At 37.3% G+C, this 19,820-nt stretch overlaps 1 protein-coding gene across 1 annotated transcript in view; it reads right to left on the bottom strand.

The window, feature by feature from the left end:
• The window catches only part of LOC116848736 (tRNA dimethylallyltransferase), a 170,057-nt gene that overhangs the window by 65,310 nt on the left and 84,927 nt on the right, over positions 1-19,820 (bottom strand). The window contains exon 4 of the mRNA XM_032825150.1: positions 10,449-10,584. Within this exon, the coding sequence (XP_032681041.1) occupies positions 10,449-10,584 (136 nt within the window). The remainder of the gene's footprint in view (positions 1-10,448; positions 10,585-19,820) is intronic.

Raw genomic sequence — 19,820 nt, 5'->3', positions numbered from 1 at the left:
GCAGTGTTTTCACCACCGCTTTGCGTGAAAATACTGCCACTATCCACTCGTTTTGAGTGAGATTGCACTCCAAGAGGGCGCATTCCCCGATCCAGAAGTCGACTGGCAATCTGTGAAAATCGGACAGTAAAAATTGCAACAACAAATTCACTAAAAGTTGCACTTAGATTTTCATATCGCAATTACCTATAAAAATTGGTCCAACAAAAATATAATTTTTGAGTGTTTTTTTTTACCAATAGGTTCATACGTCTTTTTATATATAAAACAAAAAAGATTCAAGCTTTAAAATTAATTAAAAACAATTTTTATTTTTTACTAGTTGCATCCCTTTTGTCCATTTAAAAAAATTTTTTAGAATTAAGCTTATCAAATTCGAAGTGTTTTATTTTTAGATACCGTCGATACTATCGAGGTTTTCGCTAAAATTTCGCTCGACACATTTCCTGATCCAATCGGCAATCTGTTGAAATCGAACGGTTTTCCTTTATTTTTTTTCGGATATCGTTAGCACTATCGGCGCGATAACGACGCGGAGCCACGCTGATCGGCGATCGATGTGCAAACTCGGCGGCGAAAAGGCGTCAGGGCAATTTCCTCGTTGGTGGCCGAGGATCTCGCGAGCGCGACACTCGACGTCGCGCGTCAAGCGGCCAGCGTGGGCGAAATTGCTCGGGGGCTTTTATTTAAATCCGACCCATTTCTCCGTTGCGCTCGCACGCAGCGGGCCGCGGATATACGCGCGTCGGTCGCTTCCGCGCGCGCGAGCGAGCGGACGCGCTCCGGAATTCATCGCGGAAGTAAAAGGGGTTCACGATCACGCGCGAAGCACGGGGCACGTTTATTAATAACCGGAGACACGACCGCAGGGACGGAAATCGGGACGACAGTTGACAACCGACGAGCGACGCGGTGACCGCTGTCGCGGTTTTCCGCGAGAATCCCTCTCCCTCTCCTCCGGTGACACGAGACGCGGATAATTTTGGGCGAGAAGCTACGCAAATAGACCTTCGTGATTATCACGACGTGAGACAATCGACGACGGAAACTTGACAATTCTTCTAATTACATTTATAAAAGTAAATATACCGCATTGAATTAATTATTAAATTTACATCATGCAATGATGTAAATTTGTTATTGTGTCGATGCAACAAATTGACTAAATTTACACTTAAATTTTCGTATTATAATTGCTCATAAGAATGATCCAATCAACGAAATTATAATGTTTGTGTTTCTTTTTTACTAATAACTAGTCTATACGTCTTTCTATCCATAAAACATAAAAGATCCAAGCCTTATGAACACCTAAAATTAATTGTAAAATTTTTATTTGTTACTAGTTGCGTCTTTTTACCCATTTTTTAAGGGTTAAGCTTGTCAATTAATAATTTTAAAGGAAAGAAAATTAACAATGTTTGACTACTTGAATGATTATAAAAGACTTCAGGACTATCTATATTTTCTAAATCATGTATCAAATTTTCATTTTCGTTTTTTTCGAAACGCACTTCTTGTGGATTGGATTATTCTTGTGTAACTATGACCAGTTATTATGACATATTGTTTAAGACAAATTTTGTTCATTTTCGTATTTCTATTTCGTCATTCTATATAATAAATATGAGCGCAATCTGATTAGTTATAAGGAACTAAACGTTACTGAATTTCGTGATTTAATATACTTAAAATTGCTGTAAAATTTACGCACATCAGTCAATCGGGATATTGGGATATTTATATGCCGTTAAAAATGCGAAATGGAGACATTAATGAAGCAAGTGATGTGTTAATCTTAGAAAGGTAGTGTGAGTAACTCATACCTAAGGCCTTAAATTCTCTAGATAAACTTCTATCGTTCTATGTGATAAATAAATATAAACCACTCATAACGGAAAGTAATCTTAACTCTTATCCCTCGTAAAGAACGCAACCTTTACAAATTAACTGGTAAAGTTGCTGCCAAATTTACGCTTGTCTACCCAAGTCTCTATCTCGTATTTATTTCATTTATATTTTATCATCCACTAAATAAACATATCTTAATGCATAAATATAATACAATATTACTCATCTTTATTATGCCAATACAGAATATTTTCAGTGAAATAATTAGTAAAACTTTCCAATAGTTATCTTTAAAAAATCGCACTAAGAGAAATTATCCGACAAAAAAATTAACAAATGGATATTCCCGATCAAACTTCGATCAATTTTTATATTCGATTAGGATATCCGATTAAATTTTATCGAATACTTTCGCTCATAATGGCATTTCATCAGATAAACTAAACAAAAAATTATGAACCTATATTTCTCATCGGATGTTTCCTGATCGGATACGAAAATTCATCGCTATTTTGATCGGAAATATCCGTTTATTCATTTTTCAGATAATTTCTCTCAGTGCATTTTTAGCGAGCGGTTTACTCCGCTTGGGAATTGAAAGGTTAAACCTTCCACAGTATGAGTAAAAGTTATTCACCTTACCCTTCCAGGGTTAAGCTTTCGCACACACGCACGAAGATTTCGCCGCGGTGTGAAGTCTGTCTCGCTGCCTCGAATTGATTTATTCTGTTACCGGTTATCCCCGATCTCTCGCGCGCGCGAATCGCTGATCCTCTCTCAAAGGTGCCGGTTAGTGCCGATAACGGGAAAAGCAAATCGTATCGCCTCTCACTCTCCGGTGCCTAATAGAGAAGGGGCGGAAGTTCGTCCGCGCGCGCGACGCTGTATGCGTGCCGGTACGTACGTACGCGTACGCCAGTGGTTGCGAAGGATCGATGGAAAGGTGAAGCAGGAGGGGGGTATTTGCACCGCGGCAGAAAAATCCGGCATTCCAGTGCGGCTGTTCGCGAAACGCAACCAGCGATCCGTGCACGGAACGGCGACGTACGAGCCACGTTTATTAAGCCTTTCTCACACCATTATCTCTTCCAGATGAACTCGTGAAAGAAATGTCCGTAATAATGCTGAGAACAAAAATATCCAAAAATTAACAAATATTTCTTAGATAGGTACAATCAACATATTTACTTAAATCAAAAGTCTCTTTATTTAAAGCGAGTATATATTGTTTATTCAGTTTAAATAAACAATATTCGATTTAAATGAAAAGAATTTTGATTTAAGTAAATATGTTAATGGCACACACCTAAGAGAGAAATATTTGTTAATTTTTAGATATTTTTTTCTCAGTGTAATAATTTTCGAACATTCGGTAATATGGCGCGTTTTCTTTCGATTGTTGGGTGGAATCTCAGCTTGAGAATTATATATATATATATATATATATATATATATATATATATATATATCGCTCGCTAGATTACATTATACAATAAAAAATAAATTGAAAATTTATATATATATTTTTTTTCTTTTTCTTATACCGATATTATAGATCAGAACCCTTCGGCTTTCAAGCTTTCTTTCTTTCTTTTTCTCTCGAGATTCATATTTTATAAATGGGATGTTTGCTCATCATTATCCAGGCGGAAAATTTTTATATTATAAGTTTATTCGCTTGAAAATTTCGTTACTTGTTAGAGAGATTATGTTATGTGTAACACAAAAAATGTTATAAAATTATATTACTTGCAATCCAGAAAATATCGTCACATTACCATCGCAAATTCAACTTTTCGGCTGCGCTTTTCAGTTTGTTTCTCTCTTTCTCTCTCGGCATTCAGGTTTCATAAGCTCGCTTTTCATCGAGCACAAAGTCAAAGTTAAAGTCGAAAATGCAGATTAGAGTGTCGCGACTGAAGGACTCAGAATCGACTTCGTATTTCATGAAACGTTGGTGCTCATTATCTCGTCTTTTTCGTTGTATGTCGTCTTAAGAGAATGCTAAAGTGGATAACAAACTCGAAAAATGATAATGTAGAAGCGATCGTCGTTAATACGATCATACTATCCTTTTCGTATTTTTGGTACATATAAATCTTATATAAATGTGTGCTGCTTTGTTTTTGTTATGCTAGCAGCGAACATAACCACGCATATGTAGAAATTTGTTTTCATATTTTCGAACTTCTAAATTCAGTTGTCAAGATACAGAAAAGTTTCTGGAAATTTTCATTAGCGGACCAAACACATTGCAATACATACAAGCTGCAAAACTTTTGCAAGTTAATATTTACGTCAACTGACTTTTTGAGATGTCAATTTTATAATTCTTTATTGTTTTCGTTACATATTGAGGAATGCTCGGATCCATTATTGTGTGTACTTTTTAGTGTGTAAAAACATTTGTAATTCTATGCAGCCACTACAACGTAAACTTTGCAAAGAAAGGTCAGTATTTTCTTAGTAAAGTTTTCAAGTATGTGGCATCTCCTTCAGGGAATGCTGAAGTCGAAATCTTCATCGACAGAATATTGATTTTTTTCCTGCACAGTTTACGTTGTGTTGGCTACGCGGAATTATAAGTGCTTTTACACAATAAAAATATGTGCGAGAATGAATTGGAACATTCATGACTCGATATGACAAAAAACTTAAAACAATTTCAAAATCAACATTTCGAGTGTAAATTAGTCTATCAGACGCTGTCAGTTAAAATATATTCACGCTTGATACAAGAGATCTATACGTAGTATAGATATATCTAAACGCTAGTTTGTTCCGCTGAGAAAAATGTCAAAGAACATTGCTGCACCTTTACATAAAAATTAAGAGGTTCAAAAATATCGCAAGGGTTCGCAGAAAGATTTCTATATATACGTGGTTAAGTTTTTCGTTGAACATGATAAAACAAAGCAACGCACATTTACGTAAGAGATCGATGTTTATAAGTATCTTTAAGTTATCGATAATTTTGGAATTCGTCATCTCTTTAAAATATAATATAAGATATGACACACGCTTACGAGCGGCGGACGCGCGAGGTGAGGAAGGACGGGGAAGCAATGTCGAAAAAACGTCGGCGATCAGAGAGCTCAAACGACCATACGAAAACCTGTTCCGTACGAAACGCGGGGAAGACATATATCGTACGCTCCCATTCATTCTCTAGCGCGATTGTGTTACGTACGGCGGTCCACTCGATTGAGAAATACGGTGTGAACGGGACCTTACGCGAGAGCGTGCCGTTACTTAACGCCACCACTGCCGCCGCCGCCGTCGCTTTCAGGGAAAGTCTCTCAGACCGCAGATTTGCAGTAACGGCAGGCTAAAGAAATTCTTAAACGACCGCTCTTAGAGCGGAGCGCGCGCACGGCGCAGGCAAGGCCGAGGGATCGACTTCCGATTTCGAAATCGAGCCGCGGTATCGATCGGCTGCGCGCCGGCCAAGCAGGTATCTGGGATACCCGGTGCTTTCCAGCGACGCGATATCTGTGTCAAACATTCGTATTTGCGATTCCGTCGCGAACGGAACAGCCGCGAATATTAGCATGCTCATCCGCCCCCTTCGCGCGCGCGCGTGCGGCTTTTGCTCTTCGTTCTTCCTCTAGCCTGTCTTTTTTTCCTCCTATTACGACAGAGGCCTGCTCACAGAAGTCAGACAAAGGTTAATCGATTCGCGGATTAATTAACACGCTCGGTACGCGTGTTGTGTAACGCAGCTGTAATTTTGGTAGTTTAACGGTAGCGAGAGTTCTCAAAAATTCTTATTCTTTGAAAAATCCCCTATAATAGACACCAAGTGCAAAATATTCTAAACATAAGATTTATTCCTCTTGATTTGAGAGGAAATTCTCTACTCGTGGAGAGGAATAAACCTTAGATTGCATTCTAAAACGTCCTTTTTGAGGAAATCTTACTCAATATTCTATAGTATATATAACGTGAACTATAGATATTGAGTTAAATTTTCCTCAAAAGGGATTTTTGGAATGCAATGTTAAGAATATTTCACATTTGGTGCCTATTTTAAAGGATTTTTTAAGAACAAGAATATCAACTTTTTATTGTGTGTGTTTATTACGTAAAAGTCGAACTCGATTTATATAAAGAGGACAAATATGCGATTGCTTCGCGAAGTGTTTCATTGCGCGCGATTGCAGAAGGAAGAAACGGTATCGCGTATTAGAATTTTATATTAAAATATGCAAGGAATAAATTGTATGGTTGGAAGTGAAAAATATTACCAACTCTTCCGACAGTATTATACGTTGATCGACTACAATTTTATTTAGTTAAGATAATCGGTAAATCAACAATCAAGGTCAGTCGATTAATCGATTATCATATATGTAATCACGAATCGATTAATTGATTGATGAAATTAGTTATTAACCGGCATTTAGTCGATCAAATCAAAGCTTTATCAATCGATCAAATTATTCGTAATTATATGCATAACAAGTAATTAATTTTGATAATTTTGATAATTTTGATTACTTTAGTCAACTGTAATTTTCATCGATTTTAGTCGACTGATAAAAGTAATTAGTAATTAGTATATAATTAATAAAATCAAAGTTTGAATAATAATTAATTTCATTAATTAATTAAATTATTCGTAATATTATACATGACGATTGACCAATTTTGTTTATTGATTCTCCATTTATTTCTATCGATTAATTTTAATCGATTAATGCCCAATATTATCTCTCAATCGCGCAATTTATTCCTTACTTTTCCTCTAATATGAAAAAGAACACAGATATTTTAGAACCTAACATTAAGTGTCTTATCCTCTAGAGAGATAAGGAAATTCGTTTCCTTAATTATTACGATATTCTAAATTAGTAGAATATTTTCTATCAACTGTTAATTTAATTATAATACTTCATATATACCGATACATAGTAGGGTGAAACACCCAATTATAGCGGGTCCCCCTTAGTCATTGTCATTCTAAAAAACCTGTTTCTTCCTTGCGACCGCGGCATCTGTTCACAGCCTTAATTGTGAAGATCTGTTTTGGAATCATAGAGAGTGCAGGCAGGAAGTTTAATTGCTATGTTGACCGCGAGAAAAACCAGTTTTTCTCCGATTTCAATGACTAAGGCAGATGTCAATAACTGGGTGCCATACGCGTCCTACGCGCCCGGTTGGGTGCGCGTCTACTCCCTTAAGTTAAGAAATAAAAGAGAACAAAAAGAAGGAAACAAAAAAGACCAACGTCTTAGTGACAACTGTCAAAACAAAATGCCTCGCACACTCGCGGCCTATTCTAGAACCGGTACTTATCGTCAGAAAGTACCTCCTAATTTACTTTTCTATTTACGAGCGAGCCGTCGTAGCAGAACGAGCCGTGGTGAATTAACAACGCGGAAAAAGCTGCTGGTGAAATGACAGTTCTCGCGACAGTAGCCGTCGATCGGCACGTCCGCCGCTCCACTGCCACTTCGGCGAATATATCCAATGAAGTAACGCTCGGCTAAGTAGCCTGGAATCTCGGAGGAATAAAGGAAGAAAAGAAGGAAGGAAGGAAGGAAGGAAGGAAGAAATGAAGGGAGGGAGGGGGATTCTATCCGTCTCCGCGCGCAGGTGTAACGCGATCACAACATTGAGATCCGATAAATTCGCGAATGCACCTCTCCTCCGATCTCCCTAACGTGCAATCAGTGCCGCCATCTACTCGCGTAATTAGAGCCTGCAATTTGCATCCCCGCCTCTTCTCAAAATGTCGCCCATCCGAGGCACGCGCGATTTAATGTCCCGTTACAAAACGGCAATACTTTGACAGCTGTGTAATCCCGACACCGCATTAAGTTGTTAGGAGCGAGCAAAAACGCGACCGGTAAGAGCCGAGAGGCAAAAGGTGTGTAGTTGCAGTTCGACAGTGGAGACAATTTTCAATGATTTGTTTTGTTCACAATTGTTAGTCGAAAAATATTTGAAAAACGAAGCTTTTTTGTAAGAGAAAAGCTGCATTTTCAGAAAGTTTCCCAAAAAAATTTGGACAATTTTGAGCTTCATATTCGAGCTCAACAAGCCCAAAAATATCAAGATAGTTCGATTTCATGCATTTCCCTTACAGACAAATTTTGGCCTTTTTGCAGCATTGTTCTTTAGATGATGCTCATTCACTTCGTAAATTGATTTCGTTCTCGAGACGACACGTTTTCGATCACGAGAGAGAGAGAGAGAGAGAGAGAGAAAAAGAGGTTTCCCGTCGAGTCAGATCAGCAGCTCGCTCGAGTAGTGTCGCCGACGATCTCCGTCGCGAGAGAATTCTCGACCGGAGATCTCTGGAAAAAGTCGGTAGGCGGAACTACGTATTTACGGTCGTTAAGAATGGTAGCATCGATTATCTGGACTGTTGGTAGGCGACGATAAACCAGAGCGAACTGCACCGAAAGCGATAAACTTTATCATTTATCAAGGAAAACGAGTGGCGCCGTGGAGAACGTACAATGTAGTTATTTCGGTTGAGATCCAGACGTGAGAACGAACGAGCGAACGAATGTGAGGAAGAACGAACGAACGAACGAACGAACGGAGGAACAACGCTACCTTCCTCGCGCGCCAAACCCACCCTCGTAAATTAACTCGAAGGACTCGTGCCGACAGGCCGCGCGCGTGCGACCTCGCGTCGAATAAAGCATCGGCGAAATAAGCGCGCCCCGTGTCGATTATTTATACATACAATTCCCAACAATTAACGCGCGTCGGGACGACGCTCGCCACGATAATTCCTGTCCTTCGAATTTTTCCATCGCGCTCGTAAAACGAAATATTTATCACGGTGCGCGCCTGTATACGACGCCGTCGATTAGCACGACGCACGACTTCTAGGATGATGTCGATAAAGCGAGGCGTACTGAGCAACAATAAACTTTAACTACGCACGAACACGATAGTGCTTTACGGTCGGCAGCTGCCACCGCGCGTCCTCCCCGCGGAATTGAAAACGCGCCGTTGAGCCCGAGGATCTCCCATTCAACTCGTCCCTCTTTTGATCTAAAGTAACAAGGTAAACGGAGAGAATATATTACAGTTTCCTCTCATGAAAAAATTAATATTCTTTCCAGTTTTATCTTTAGTGCAGTGCGGGAATATATAGTGTCATTCCTGTCGATAAAGTTTTATAATATCTTGACAAAGAGAATAACATTTTCATACGAACATATGATAATGTCAGCTTTTCTCAAATTTGTAGTGATATACTATATTTATATTACTATATACATTTATATATTAATGATATATTATAAGTATATTATCAAGAAAATATTCTTTGTTGAAGATAAGCATTAGAAGGAAAGTAAAGTGAGTCACCGCTTCTTATAGCAGCAGAAAGATATTTTTCTTTGTATTTGTGTATTGCGCGCACATTCTGTTTGAAATTTTCTATCTAAAGAGTGACGCCAACATGTGCCCCACTTCTGGGCAGTGAAAAATGTACTTAGATAGGTACCAAATTAAAGGCCTTGATGAGTTGATTACAAAGATATAAGTTTTGGAGCCGTCCAGGGTACCGTTCCAACACTACGGTCCAAAAAGGTTCCAAATTAAAATAGGTTACTGTTTTATGTTTCTTGAGCAAAACTTTGAATTATGTTTGATCTAGTTTTTAAAATAGTTAAGCAAAAACAATTTGAGTATTTCTAATCTTTTTGAGTAGGTTAAGATGCATTTTCCTATGCTCTTTACGTTCCAAAATTAACCGGAAGTTGGTGTTTCAATTGGAATTTTCTACTTCCTGTCAGTTTGGAACATGGAATTTATGCCATTAAATTTTTCATTTAATTTTATTAAATGTAGCATTTTGAATTTTTAAAATCCGTTAAATTTTGCTAGAGAAACATCAGTTTGAAAGTAGCTTAATTTGGGACCTTTCTGGATCGTAGTGTTACACTGAAGAAAAGATACTTGGAAATTTATTTATGTGGTACAAAATTTATTTCTGTGAAATAAAGTATATTTCTGAGAAATAAAATTTGTTTCTGTGAAATCAGTTTTTGTCTTACAAATAAATTTTTAAGAATTTTTTTCTCAGTGTAGAACGGTACTCTGAGCGGCTCTAAAACTTATATCTTTGTAATCAGCTTATCAAGGTTTTTAATTTGGTGCCCATTTTAAATACATTTTTCACTATCTAGAAATAGAGCACATGGCTTATGGTATTCTTTTCGTCGCGTAAAACGAATTCGACTGAGATTATTTATTACTTGCACGAAGATTCGCACGCGCGTTGGGACGATTACACGTCAAGCTTCTTTATATTTACGCAGGCTCGGTTTCCTCACGTAAGAGATCGCCGTGAGGCCATCGCACCACGTTGGCGCACGACGCTCCCGCTCAATGAAGAGTGACGAATCGCGTCCAGACGAATATCTCGGGCCACGACCGAGACAGACGGCGGGAACGCGCGGCGCGGGACGAGGGAAACGCGACGGAAGACTCGTCGCGCAAACGAGAACTCGTGTCGTCATGATTTCGGCAATATATCATACGGCCTGCCCGTGACAGTATAGAATGGTAGCGCGATGCGACATCGATCGACCGCGACGTATTGAAGTAGCATGCACGAAGAGAAATACCTCGTTGCAACGTAGCCACAGGATTACCGAGTTCGTGTACTTCAGGGGCCCGCTTAACGCGCAGCCGCTGGTGGCGTGCTGCGCTTTCAGCAGTTCGGAGTGCGTTTTCCCGTGCTGGTAGAAAATCTCCAAGGATCTGAAACAGACATGGCCAAATCTTTGCTAATTCCGCCTCTGGGAGTCCGCGAAAGGGATAATAGACGGGAAAGCATACGTGTGTGTTTGTGTGTATAGGTAGAACGTGTGTGATGTATGAATTCAACCAATTCTGCTTGATTCGTTGCTTTTATATGTATTATTAATATTTATATGTATTATTAATGATAATAATACATATAAATAATACACATATACATAATATAAATAAATCATATATATACAGCAATACTTTTTAGTATATATGACAAATATTGTCGGAGATAAACAGACCCAAAGTAATGAAAAGAGAAAAAATAGGATATGTACAAAATGCCGAAAGAGAAAAGAGAAAAAGAAATATAGAAGTAACAAATGAAGGAAAATTAATCAATCACACTTAAATAAGTATAAATAATAAAATATAAAGAATGTTACATAATTGAAAAGTTATAAGATCGCACGATTATTACACATAATCTATTTATATCGGAACTTAACTCGTAAACTGTTAATTAATGTGTTTTTTAATGTTCTTTAATTTAATGTGTTTTTATGTAAGGCTTTTCTTTCTTCATTTATTCTTCGTTATTGTAAACTGGGAAATTACGCGTTACATCACACTGAAAGAAATTATCCGATAAAAAATTAACAAACAAATATTTTCGAAAAATATTAATATTAATTTTTTATGTCCAATGAGGATACTCGATTAAATTTAATCGAATACTTTCGATCATGATAACATTTCATTAGATAAACCGATCAAAAAATTATGAATTGATATTTCTTATTGGATGTTTCCTAATCGGATACAAAAGTTCATCGGTATTTTGATCGGAAATATCCATTTGTTAATTTCTAATCGAATAATTTTTCTCAGTACGAAGAAGTAATATATATTTCTCGTAAAAAATGTATATAAATAACTAATCAAAAAGAACAAACATTGTTTCAAAAAATCATAATAAATTGTTTTAAAAAAATATAACAAACAAGTACAAGTAATAGATGTAATAAATAATGTCTAGAATTTCTCGTCAAATGAACGAATCGACGTTGTCGTCGTTGTCATTGTCACCGCTGTCGTCGTATCGCGCGTTCTCGTAAATTCGCCAATCACGAGGACGCATGTCTATTTAATTGTTTCCTTTCCCTCTTTTTTTAAGCAACTACTAAACTTCGCGATTTATGCGTTTTATAGACGTCCGACTTTGCGTCTCAACGCCCCTTTCCCCTCTCCCCCACTATTCTGAACTTCCCACGCGATCGACTCCGTCGGAGTTAATCCGAGATGAAATTCGCGCTTCTCGAGGATTTACGCCGCGCGAGAAATGACCGTGCGGAAGCATTCCACAATTTAAATGTCCGTTCATCGTGAATTATCGCCGGATTGTAACGACGCTCTCGTGAAAGAGGACCGGATTATTAAAGGTTCGTTCGTCAAACGCGATCAAAGCGAAATGGTAACTAGAACTCTCTGGTAATTAGCGATCGTCGTGTTCGTCGTCGTCGTCGTCGTCGGTGCGCGGTCGTTAATTACATGGCGTATTACGCACCGTAACGACGTTCTTGTCTCGCGCCGCAACACTCGGAGTATCGGACCGATGACGATTACACCGTTCTAGGGCGGTTTTCGGGGAACCCCGTGAAATTTCCCAAGAATTTTCCTCGATAACGTATACCGATTACATTGCTCCCGATTACATTGCCCGAAGTTGCCTGAAAATTGCTTATTTTACTATGATACCGATTGAGAATTTTATTCTCATGCCAAACATAATTTCTCTGTCTAAAATTAAAACGCAGAAATATTATGGAAACTCGAGCTTTTTTTCAGTCAGTAACGCCAGTGACTTTTATAGTGTCTGGCAAGGAATCTTATTTTTGTACCACAACTATTGTGCATTCAATAGAACAAAAAATTCAAGAAATAAAATATATGTAAAACACTTTAAATATTTTACTGAATCATAAAATTATTTGAAAAACCAACACACACGTACACATATAGTTTGTTCTATTCTAATGTGAAATGAAGATAAAAAAAAATACTGAGGATATCCTACTTTTATATTATTATTGCATTTAATAAAATGAAAAATGCGAAAAATAATATATTTTAAAACGCTTTGAATATTTTACTAAATAATGAAATTATTTGAGAAGTTAACATATAATTTATTTAATTTTAATGTAAAATAAAGATCAGAAAGAATATTGAGAATATTCAATTTTTATATCAACTGTGGTATTCAATAAAATAAAAAACGAAAAAAATATATATTTAAAAAATATATTTTTAAAACATTAAATATTTTATTGAATAATAAAATTATTTGAAAAGTTAACACATTGTTTGATTAATTCTAATGTAAAATGAAGGCCAGAAAGAATATTTGGAATATCCTACTTTTATATTAATTTTATTATTTAATGTAATAAAAAATGAAAAAAAAAAGTATTTTAAAACACTTGAAGTGTTTTACTAAATGATGAAATTATTTAGAAAATCAATATTATATTTTGTTTAATTCTAGTTCTAATTGAAAAAAAGACACCAGGAAGAATATAACTTTGAGCTTTCCACACTCAGAATCACATGTTTAAAACATTACACTTCTAACCAGAACTCATGATTATTTTGGGGAGTTAAACTGGATCACGAGAAATTTTCTATGCGAGACTTATCGTGTTCTGCATTGGATCTGCATTGGATCTGCATTATACGGTGCACCGCGCTTGTCACCTCGTCGTCACTGTCATCATGTCAAGATACCAATCGCCGTTCTTTGCTGGAAACGCGATGGGCCCGTCGATCGGGGTGTTTTCAATCGTTTTTAGTTGTTTCTAAGTCGGTTTCGGTCGGAAAAGGACGACGAAAAAAATGCAGTGTACACAATAGCGCGGATTTAACAAGAAACGAGCGCGTGACAGGGCATGACAAATTTCTGACAAATGCCGCGTCGCGTGTATAAATACACACCAACTTGTCGGTCGGTCGGCTATGGGAACAAAAGTTTCTATAAGCGCCGGACAGGACGATCTCCAGAATTAACGGTCACCCTCGACCTCTCCGATCGACGACGAAAATCACGACGATGGTCGCCTAATTCCGTGGCTGGGTAGCCTCTGGCCGCTGAGGGAACGGAATCTCGGCGGTGGGATTCGAAGGTTGTCTTAAACTCGAGCGAACTTGTCGACAACGTCGAGTCTGAACGCGTACGTCGCTTTCTATTTCCGTGATGCTCGTCAGCGTCTCGTTCTCGCGGTAGTTCGACGAGAGGTAGAACACCGGCGGGAATGAGGAGGAATGAGAAGACGGTGTGTGTGTGTGTGTGTGTGTGTGTGTGTGTGAGAGAAAGAGAGAGAGAGAGAGAACAAAATGAAAGAAGGAAGAGAAAAAAAATTAAAATTAGATGCGCGCGACGCAGTGCATCGTTCTCGATGGAAACGGCGCCGCGAATGAAGAGAAGGTAAACGACCGATCGTCGCTTTAGCAATCGTGTGAAATTTATTGGCCTAGGTTATAGAGCACAAGCGCTTGCGCGAGTAGGACAAGCTGCCTCGGCGTATCTTGGGTGTTCATAGACTTTTGAGTGATAAAGGGACGTCAGTTGGGCTCTTCCGTGTACGCGGAATGTATGTAAAAGACAAGCAGTGAGAATGAAAAACGCGACTGTACAATCAGATGCCTAAAGAATTTATTCACTTGAACCAATATATTTAAAATTATACGAAAATTTCACGTAATTCGTCGTTGTAAAACATATTTGTAGTTGAAGTTTCATGCGATTTGTCTGCACCGTTCATGAGAAATTTAATACTGAATATCGCAATTTTGCACATATATGACTTTAAAAACAATACAGATTATTATTATTCCAGTGTAACTTCATAAAAAAATGATACTTCGTGAAAAATAGTATTCACTATATCATTTTTGCGTGACAGTCGGTAATAAATCGGAAAACTACAGTTTTATATTTTGAGTAGCATTGTACTGAGTGAAACATGGCAAGATAGTGTCATGAAATTAGTTTCATACTGGCATTTATTATTTTAAGAGTGAAATAAATATATAAGAACGTAATTTCGTTTACTAAATAGTGAATTTATAAAGTAGCTTCCTCGATACTGTTCCACTGAAAATACGCCTCCTGGGCACCCTGAATATACCTAGTGAATAAGCTTGCAGCGCTTTCACCTCGATGAGTTTTGCTGTGCGTCCCGTATCCAATAAGAAAATTTATCTTTAGTTGTTCTCAAGAGATACATTTTCTTATTGGAAAATTGGAATGCATTGCGAAATTCGTCAAAGTAAAAGTGTTGCAATACTATGACTCTTATTTTGAACTCTCTTTTATCTCTTTTATTTCCCTTTAAGTGTCTCAGACAAACTTATTATTATCTTATTATCTTATTATTAACTTATTATCGACAAAAGTGCCTCTAAGTGTGACTTAGAAGTCTTTTGAATAAGAGTCTAAAACTATTGACGATCAATTGCCTATTTCTATCAAAGCAGTCAAAATAATACATTTTTTAAATTATTTAATGCAAGCGAAAAAATGTTTTTTATTCTTTTGAATTTTATTCAACGCCAATTAAAAATGTAAAGTACACTGTTACGAGTTTAAATATGTTTTATAAGAAATTACAAATCTGTCATTTTTGACCGCTCTGATAGTTCCAGTATGAAATATCTTAATGTAGATGCAACAAAAATTATTTCATCTTCAAATGCATAATATGCAACGAATCGGTTGATGAGGGTCATTCATGGACGAGCAATAAAAATTTTTTGATAGCAATAAGATTAATATTTCAGCGAAATTGTGTCAAGAAAAATGGCGGGAGTGTCTCGTAGTCGCTGGAACAGTGCCGCAGTCGACGGAATAACTCTGCGGCAAATATACAGTCGATTAAAGGGACTTTCGCGGAGCATAAAGTTGGGGAACTTTATATCTACGTAAAGAACGCGCGCGCTAACGTCCTTAAATAAAGATCTTTCCATAAACTTCTTAAATCTCACGTCTCACGAGACTCAGAGTGTACGTTCAACTTTGGTCACGTAAACGCGCGAAGAAATCTTCAACTTGATTTTGATCCTCAACTTCATTTCGAGTGTTTGGAAGAGGGAAATGTCGGAGAATTATGAGTATAAATCTTGAATGCGATCGTTTTTGAACAATTCGCATATGGAGAGAAGTTTTGCTAATTTAGCAAGATATACCAGTATCCGCAACAAATAGTTAATTACAAACTTGGATTTAATATTTAGAATATGTTTTAACACTTAGAAAAATAGTAAATATGATAGAGAACTCAACACATAAAAAAGTGAAAGTAACACAACGATACAATATATTAAATTAATGCACAGGTATTTTAAAAATTCAACACAAAAATTTCTACATACGATCAAAATCTACCAAAGTACAAAATATTTTTTACCGTGTATACAAGTGTGTCAATTTTACATAAAATTTGCTTTAAAATAGTATCGGTATTATTTTGTGTTAATTTCTGACATAATATTTGTATTATTTTTTAACATATTGGCCTTGTGCTAAGTTAACACAAAAATTTGAGTAGATCGTTCTGGACATGTGAAATGTGTTAAGTTCAACATAAACATTTTTTACTGTATAACTAACTCAAATAGGCGAGAACAAATGCGACTTGTGTCTCAGACAATGTATGCTTGTTAAAATGACAAATTATGAGAAACGATTAGCAACAGTAATTGTTCGATTTGTCTCCTTAATGATCATCAAGCAGCAAATATGCTTTTGTCCCGACAACCGAGGGATTTCTCTCAGTGCACGGCCCCACGTGAGTTGAACGTGCCGAGCTGAGCTCTTTGCTAATTGTAAATCCGCACAGCGATCCATGACACGGCTCTGTTCCCGAAATCTGAGACGCTAATCTTATTTTCGGAACTTCCACCGAGCGGCCCGCAAACGAGAGGCCTAAAACGCCTAAACATCCGGCACCGACCCCAGACGATAATCAATCCGTCTCGACTTTCGTCGAGTTGTCGATGATTATCACCCACTTATCAGCGCGGACCAATGCCTCGTTTAATGACGGCGGCGTGTAGTATCACGACACGTGGTGGTGTCACAGTCGTGGTGGTACGTTCAAACGCGGGAGAATTGCTTTCGTGCTCTTCTCGTATCAACAATCGCGCGTTACAACACGAACGGACAAAGTGTTGCTCTTTTTCTGTCATCGAAGATCGCGCGAAGTCGTAAATACTTACGCCGATGCATGCGTAACGTCGTGGAGATGTATGACTGACGATAATTAATGAGATGGTGACTCCATCCGATCCTTCGTTATATAACGGGACGATACGAGCTACCCATATCGTCTTCGCGTCGAGGAAAACAACAATTTCGTGACAGTGAAGGAGCAATTAACGCATTGCAAACCGTATACGCGTAGTTGTAATATTTTTTCGAGGTTGAGACTTATACAAAGTGGAATAATAACTATGTTCACTTCAAATATCTCTATACTGAGGAAAATTCTGTGATTATTCGAACGGAAGCATGTTTGCAGTTTTAATGATCATTAAGAAAATAGATGGAACAGCTACCATTGCAAAATATTTCTCATCATGTCATTTCAATAAGCATACATTGTCTATGATATAAATTGTCTATGATATAAATTGTATTTGTTTTTGTCCATTTTAGTTAAATCAGTTGTATCTCCATTACAGAAATGTTGCAAGAAATCAAAAGTAACAAATCATTTGTCCTCATTACGGAATCACTTGCTGTCCTACATCAACTAACATCTTTTACGAGTATCGATATTCTTTTAAATTAGCAAAACTTTTTCTCTTTGTATACTATTTCGAGCAATATGAGAAAATAGCCTACAAAAGTTTCATATTTTCAGAAGAGATGTCATAATGACGATGGTTCTTTGGTGAGTCGCGATGTATAGAAGATTTCAAAGTCACTTTGAATTTTTTAAATGGAATTGTATGGCTTCTTTGATACTAATCAATTCCTCCAATCGTTTTGTGCATAAATGTACTGAGGTAAAATAATTGGAAAATAAATGCATTCCAAGATATTTTCATTTCATTCTAGTGCATTTCACATACAGTGCAAGAAATGAAATATATCTTGTGAAATACCCACTTTTCACAATAGCCTTACCTTAATAGTTTTTTACATAAAATGATAGGTAAAATTGATTATTGTAAAAAAAAAGTGAAAGAAAAAGCAAGTTGTATAAAATGGAGAAATTTCAAATAAAATTACGTTACATTTCTTCAGATTCATTGATCCATTGTGCAAAGATTAATATCATTAATCAATTTCTCTTGTCGTTCTACCTACAAAAGTATTTAGATAAGCGTATCGAAAGATGATTAATTTAATTTACGAGACATTTCATATTTCTTATACTGAAAAGAGAGAGTATTAGAAAATGAAATAAAAAAATATATATCTCGCAAAATGTTCATTTTATTTCAACACTTTCATACACAGAATAATCAGAGGAATTGATTTATGTTATAGAAAGACGAACATAGAAATACAAATTCTATGTAAAAAATTGAGGTGAGCTTGAAATCCCTTACATACTTCCATTATGTGACTTAAATTAATGAGTGCATGAATCTAACGCACTTCATTGCCATAGAAACATATTCGTTCTAATCGGTTGAGATATTCGCCGACATGGAGTCAAAATTCACTCAGTAAGGCTGAAATGAGGCGTCCACTCTTGCGATTTCGAGTGGCAACATTTTCACTGCCGCTTTTCGCTAGTCATGAATGAGATTCGGAGGAATTTCGAGAGTGCCAAACAGAATTTACAGATGCACCGCGTTTTGTGTCCCTCTATACTGAAAAGAAAATATTTGAAATTTTATTTGCGGGATATGAAGTTTTACACAGAAATAAACATTGTCCGCAAATAAATTTTGCGGATTTTTCTCTCAGTGCAAAGACACGAGTCGACATTTTCAATTCCAAGGGCTTAAAACATTGACGTCGACTCGCATCTTCGATTCGCGATGTGTTAATAGTGAATCTCGCCGACGAAATGTACCCTTCGATCCGTACTTTTCGCACCGTCACGCTGTCGGAGCCCCCTTCGGCAATCTATTCCGTTCGGCATTTTGTTATTCCACGTAATTCAGCCCTAATTACTATATAGTCACGGCTCTCGATATCCATGCGCCGAATCTCTCGTGTCTGACGCTGCAGTTCTCAATTCAATTACTCGGCGCGGCTATATAGTCTCTCCTTCTCCCTCGAAAGTCGCTGAAGCGAAAAGCTGCGGAGCGGATCCCCGGAATCGTCCCGTCGGTCGTGCGGAACGCCTCGATGGCTCTCTCGATGTCCTCGCCAAATACGAAATTTCAGATACGGCATTGAGGAGAACCACCAGGTTCATCGGCCGAATTATTGAGGCGAGCGCCGGGCTTAATCTGCCGGACGCAAAGTTCAGCGGATAGCCGTTTTCGCATAGAGATAGTTGTTTTAGACGGGGGGAGGGCAGCTCCTCATTAAATAATCTCGGCTTTAATTAAGCCGGCTCATTACGAAACGCCGCGCAGATACCGGTATAGCCGGCATATTCGCGCCTCTGCCGTCGACATTCGTCGCGGTGGTCCAGATTCTCGTACAAATTTCACATCGGGAGTTTATCGAGAATCTAAAGAACACGGCAGCACAATGTGCCTCGTTCGAGTGAGATGTCTTGAGTTGTCAGCGGTTGATCACAACTTATTTTCTTTTTAGAAAAAGAGAAGACACGCGAAACATATTACTCAACGATGGAGAAATACGATGGAACTTGTAACACTCGGGATATCGTCAAGGATCACTGGTTTTAGTATCTTTAGCAGTTCCATAGTTTTAGTTTCTGAGTTTCTCTTTTGAGCAGTTCTAACTATTTTTAAGAATTGATATTTTACGATTTTTATCTTTGCTGGGAGATTTTCCGAGAAAAACGATTAGAAAATTTGTCTTCTTTTATTTACAGAATAAAATTCATTCTAACCAATCATTGAACCGATTGCAGCTAGCAATTACCATATATGGTATGCCGAGGGTTAATGAAGACACATGTCCGTGTAGTTTAATATTTAATTCGTGATTAATTAACTGGATTAATTATTTCATCAAATTTATAGGTTACATCTTTTATTATTTTTTAAAGATCCTCCAAAAACAAAGAGAAAATTTATTTTCTATTTAA

This window comes from Odontomachus brunneus, unplaced genomic scaffold (assembly GCF_010583005.1).
Source record: "Odontomachus brunneus isolate Ranch 3 - 2012 unplaced genomic scaffold, Obru_v1 Obru_scaffold_099, whole genome shotgun sequence".
NCBI lineage: Eukaryota > Metazoa > Arthropoda > Insecta > Hymenoptera > Formicidae > Odontomachus > Odontomachus brunneus.
This window is presented reverse-complemented; position numbering and strand designations above follow the sequence as displayed.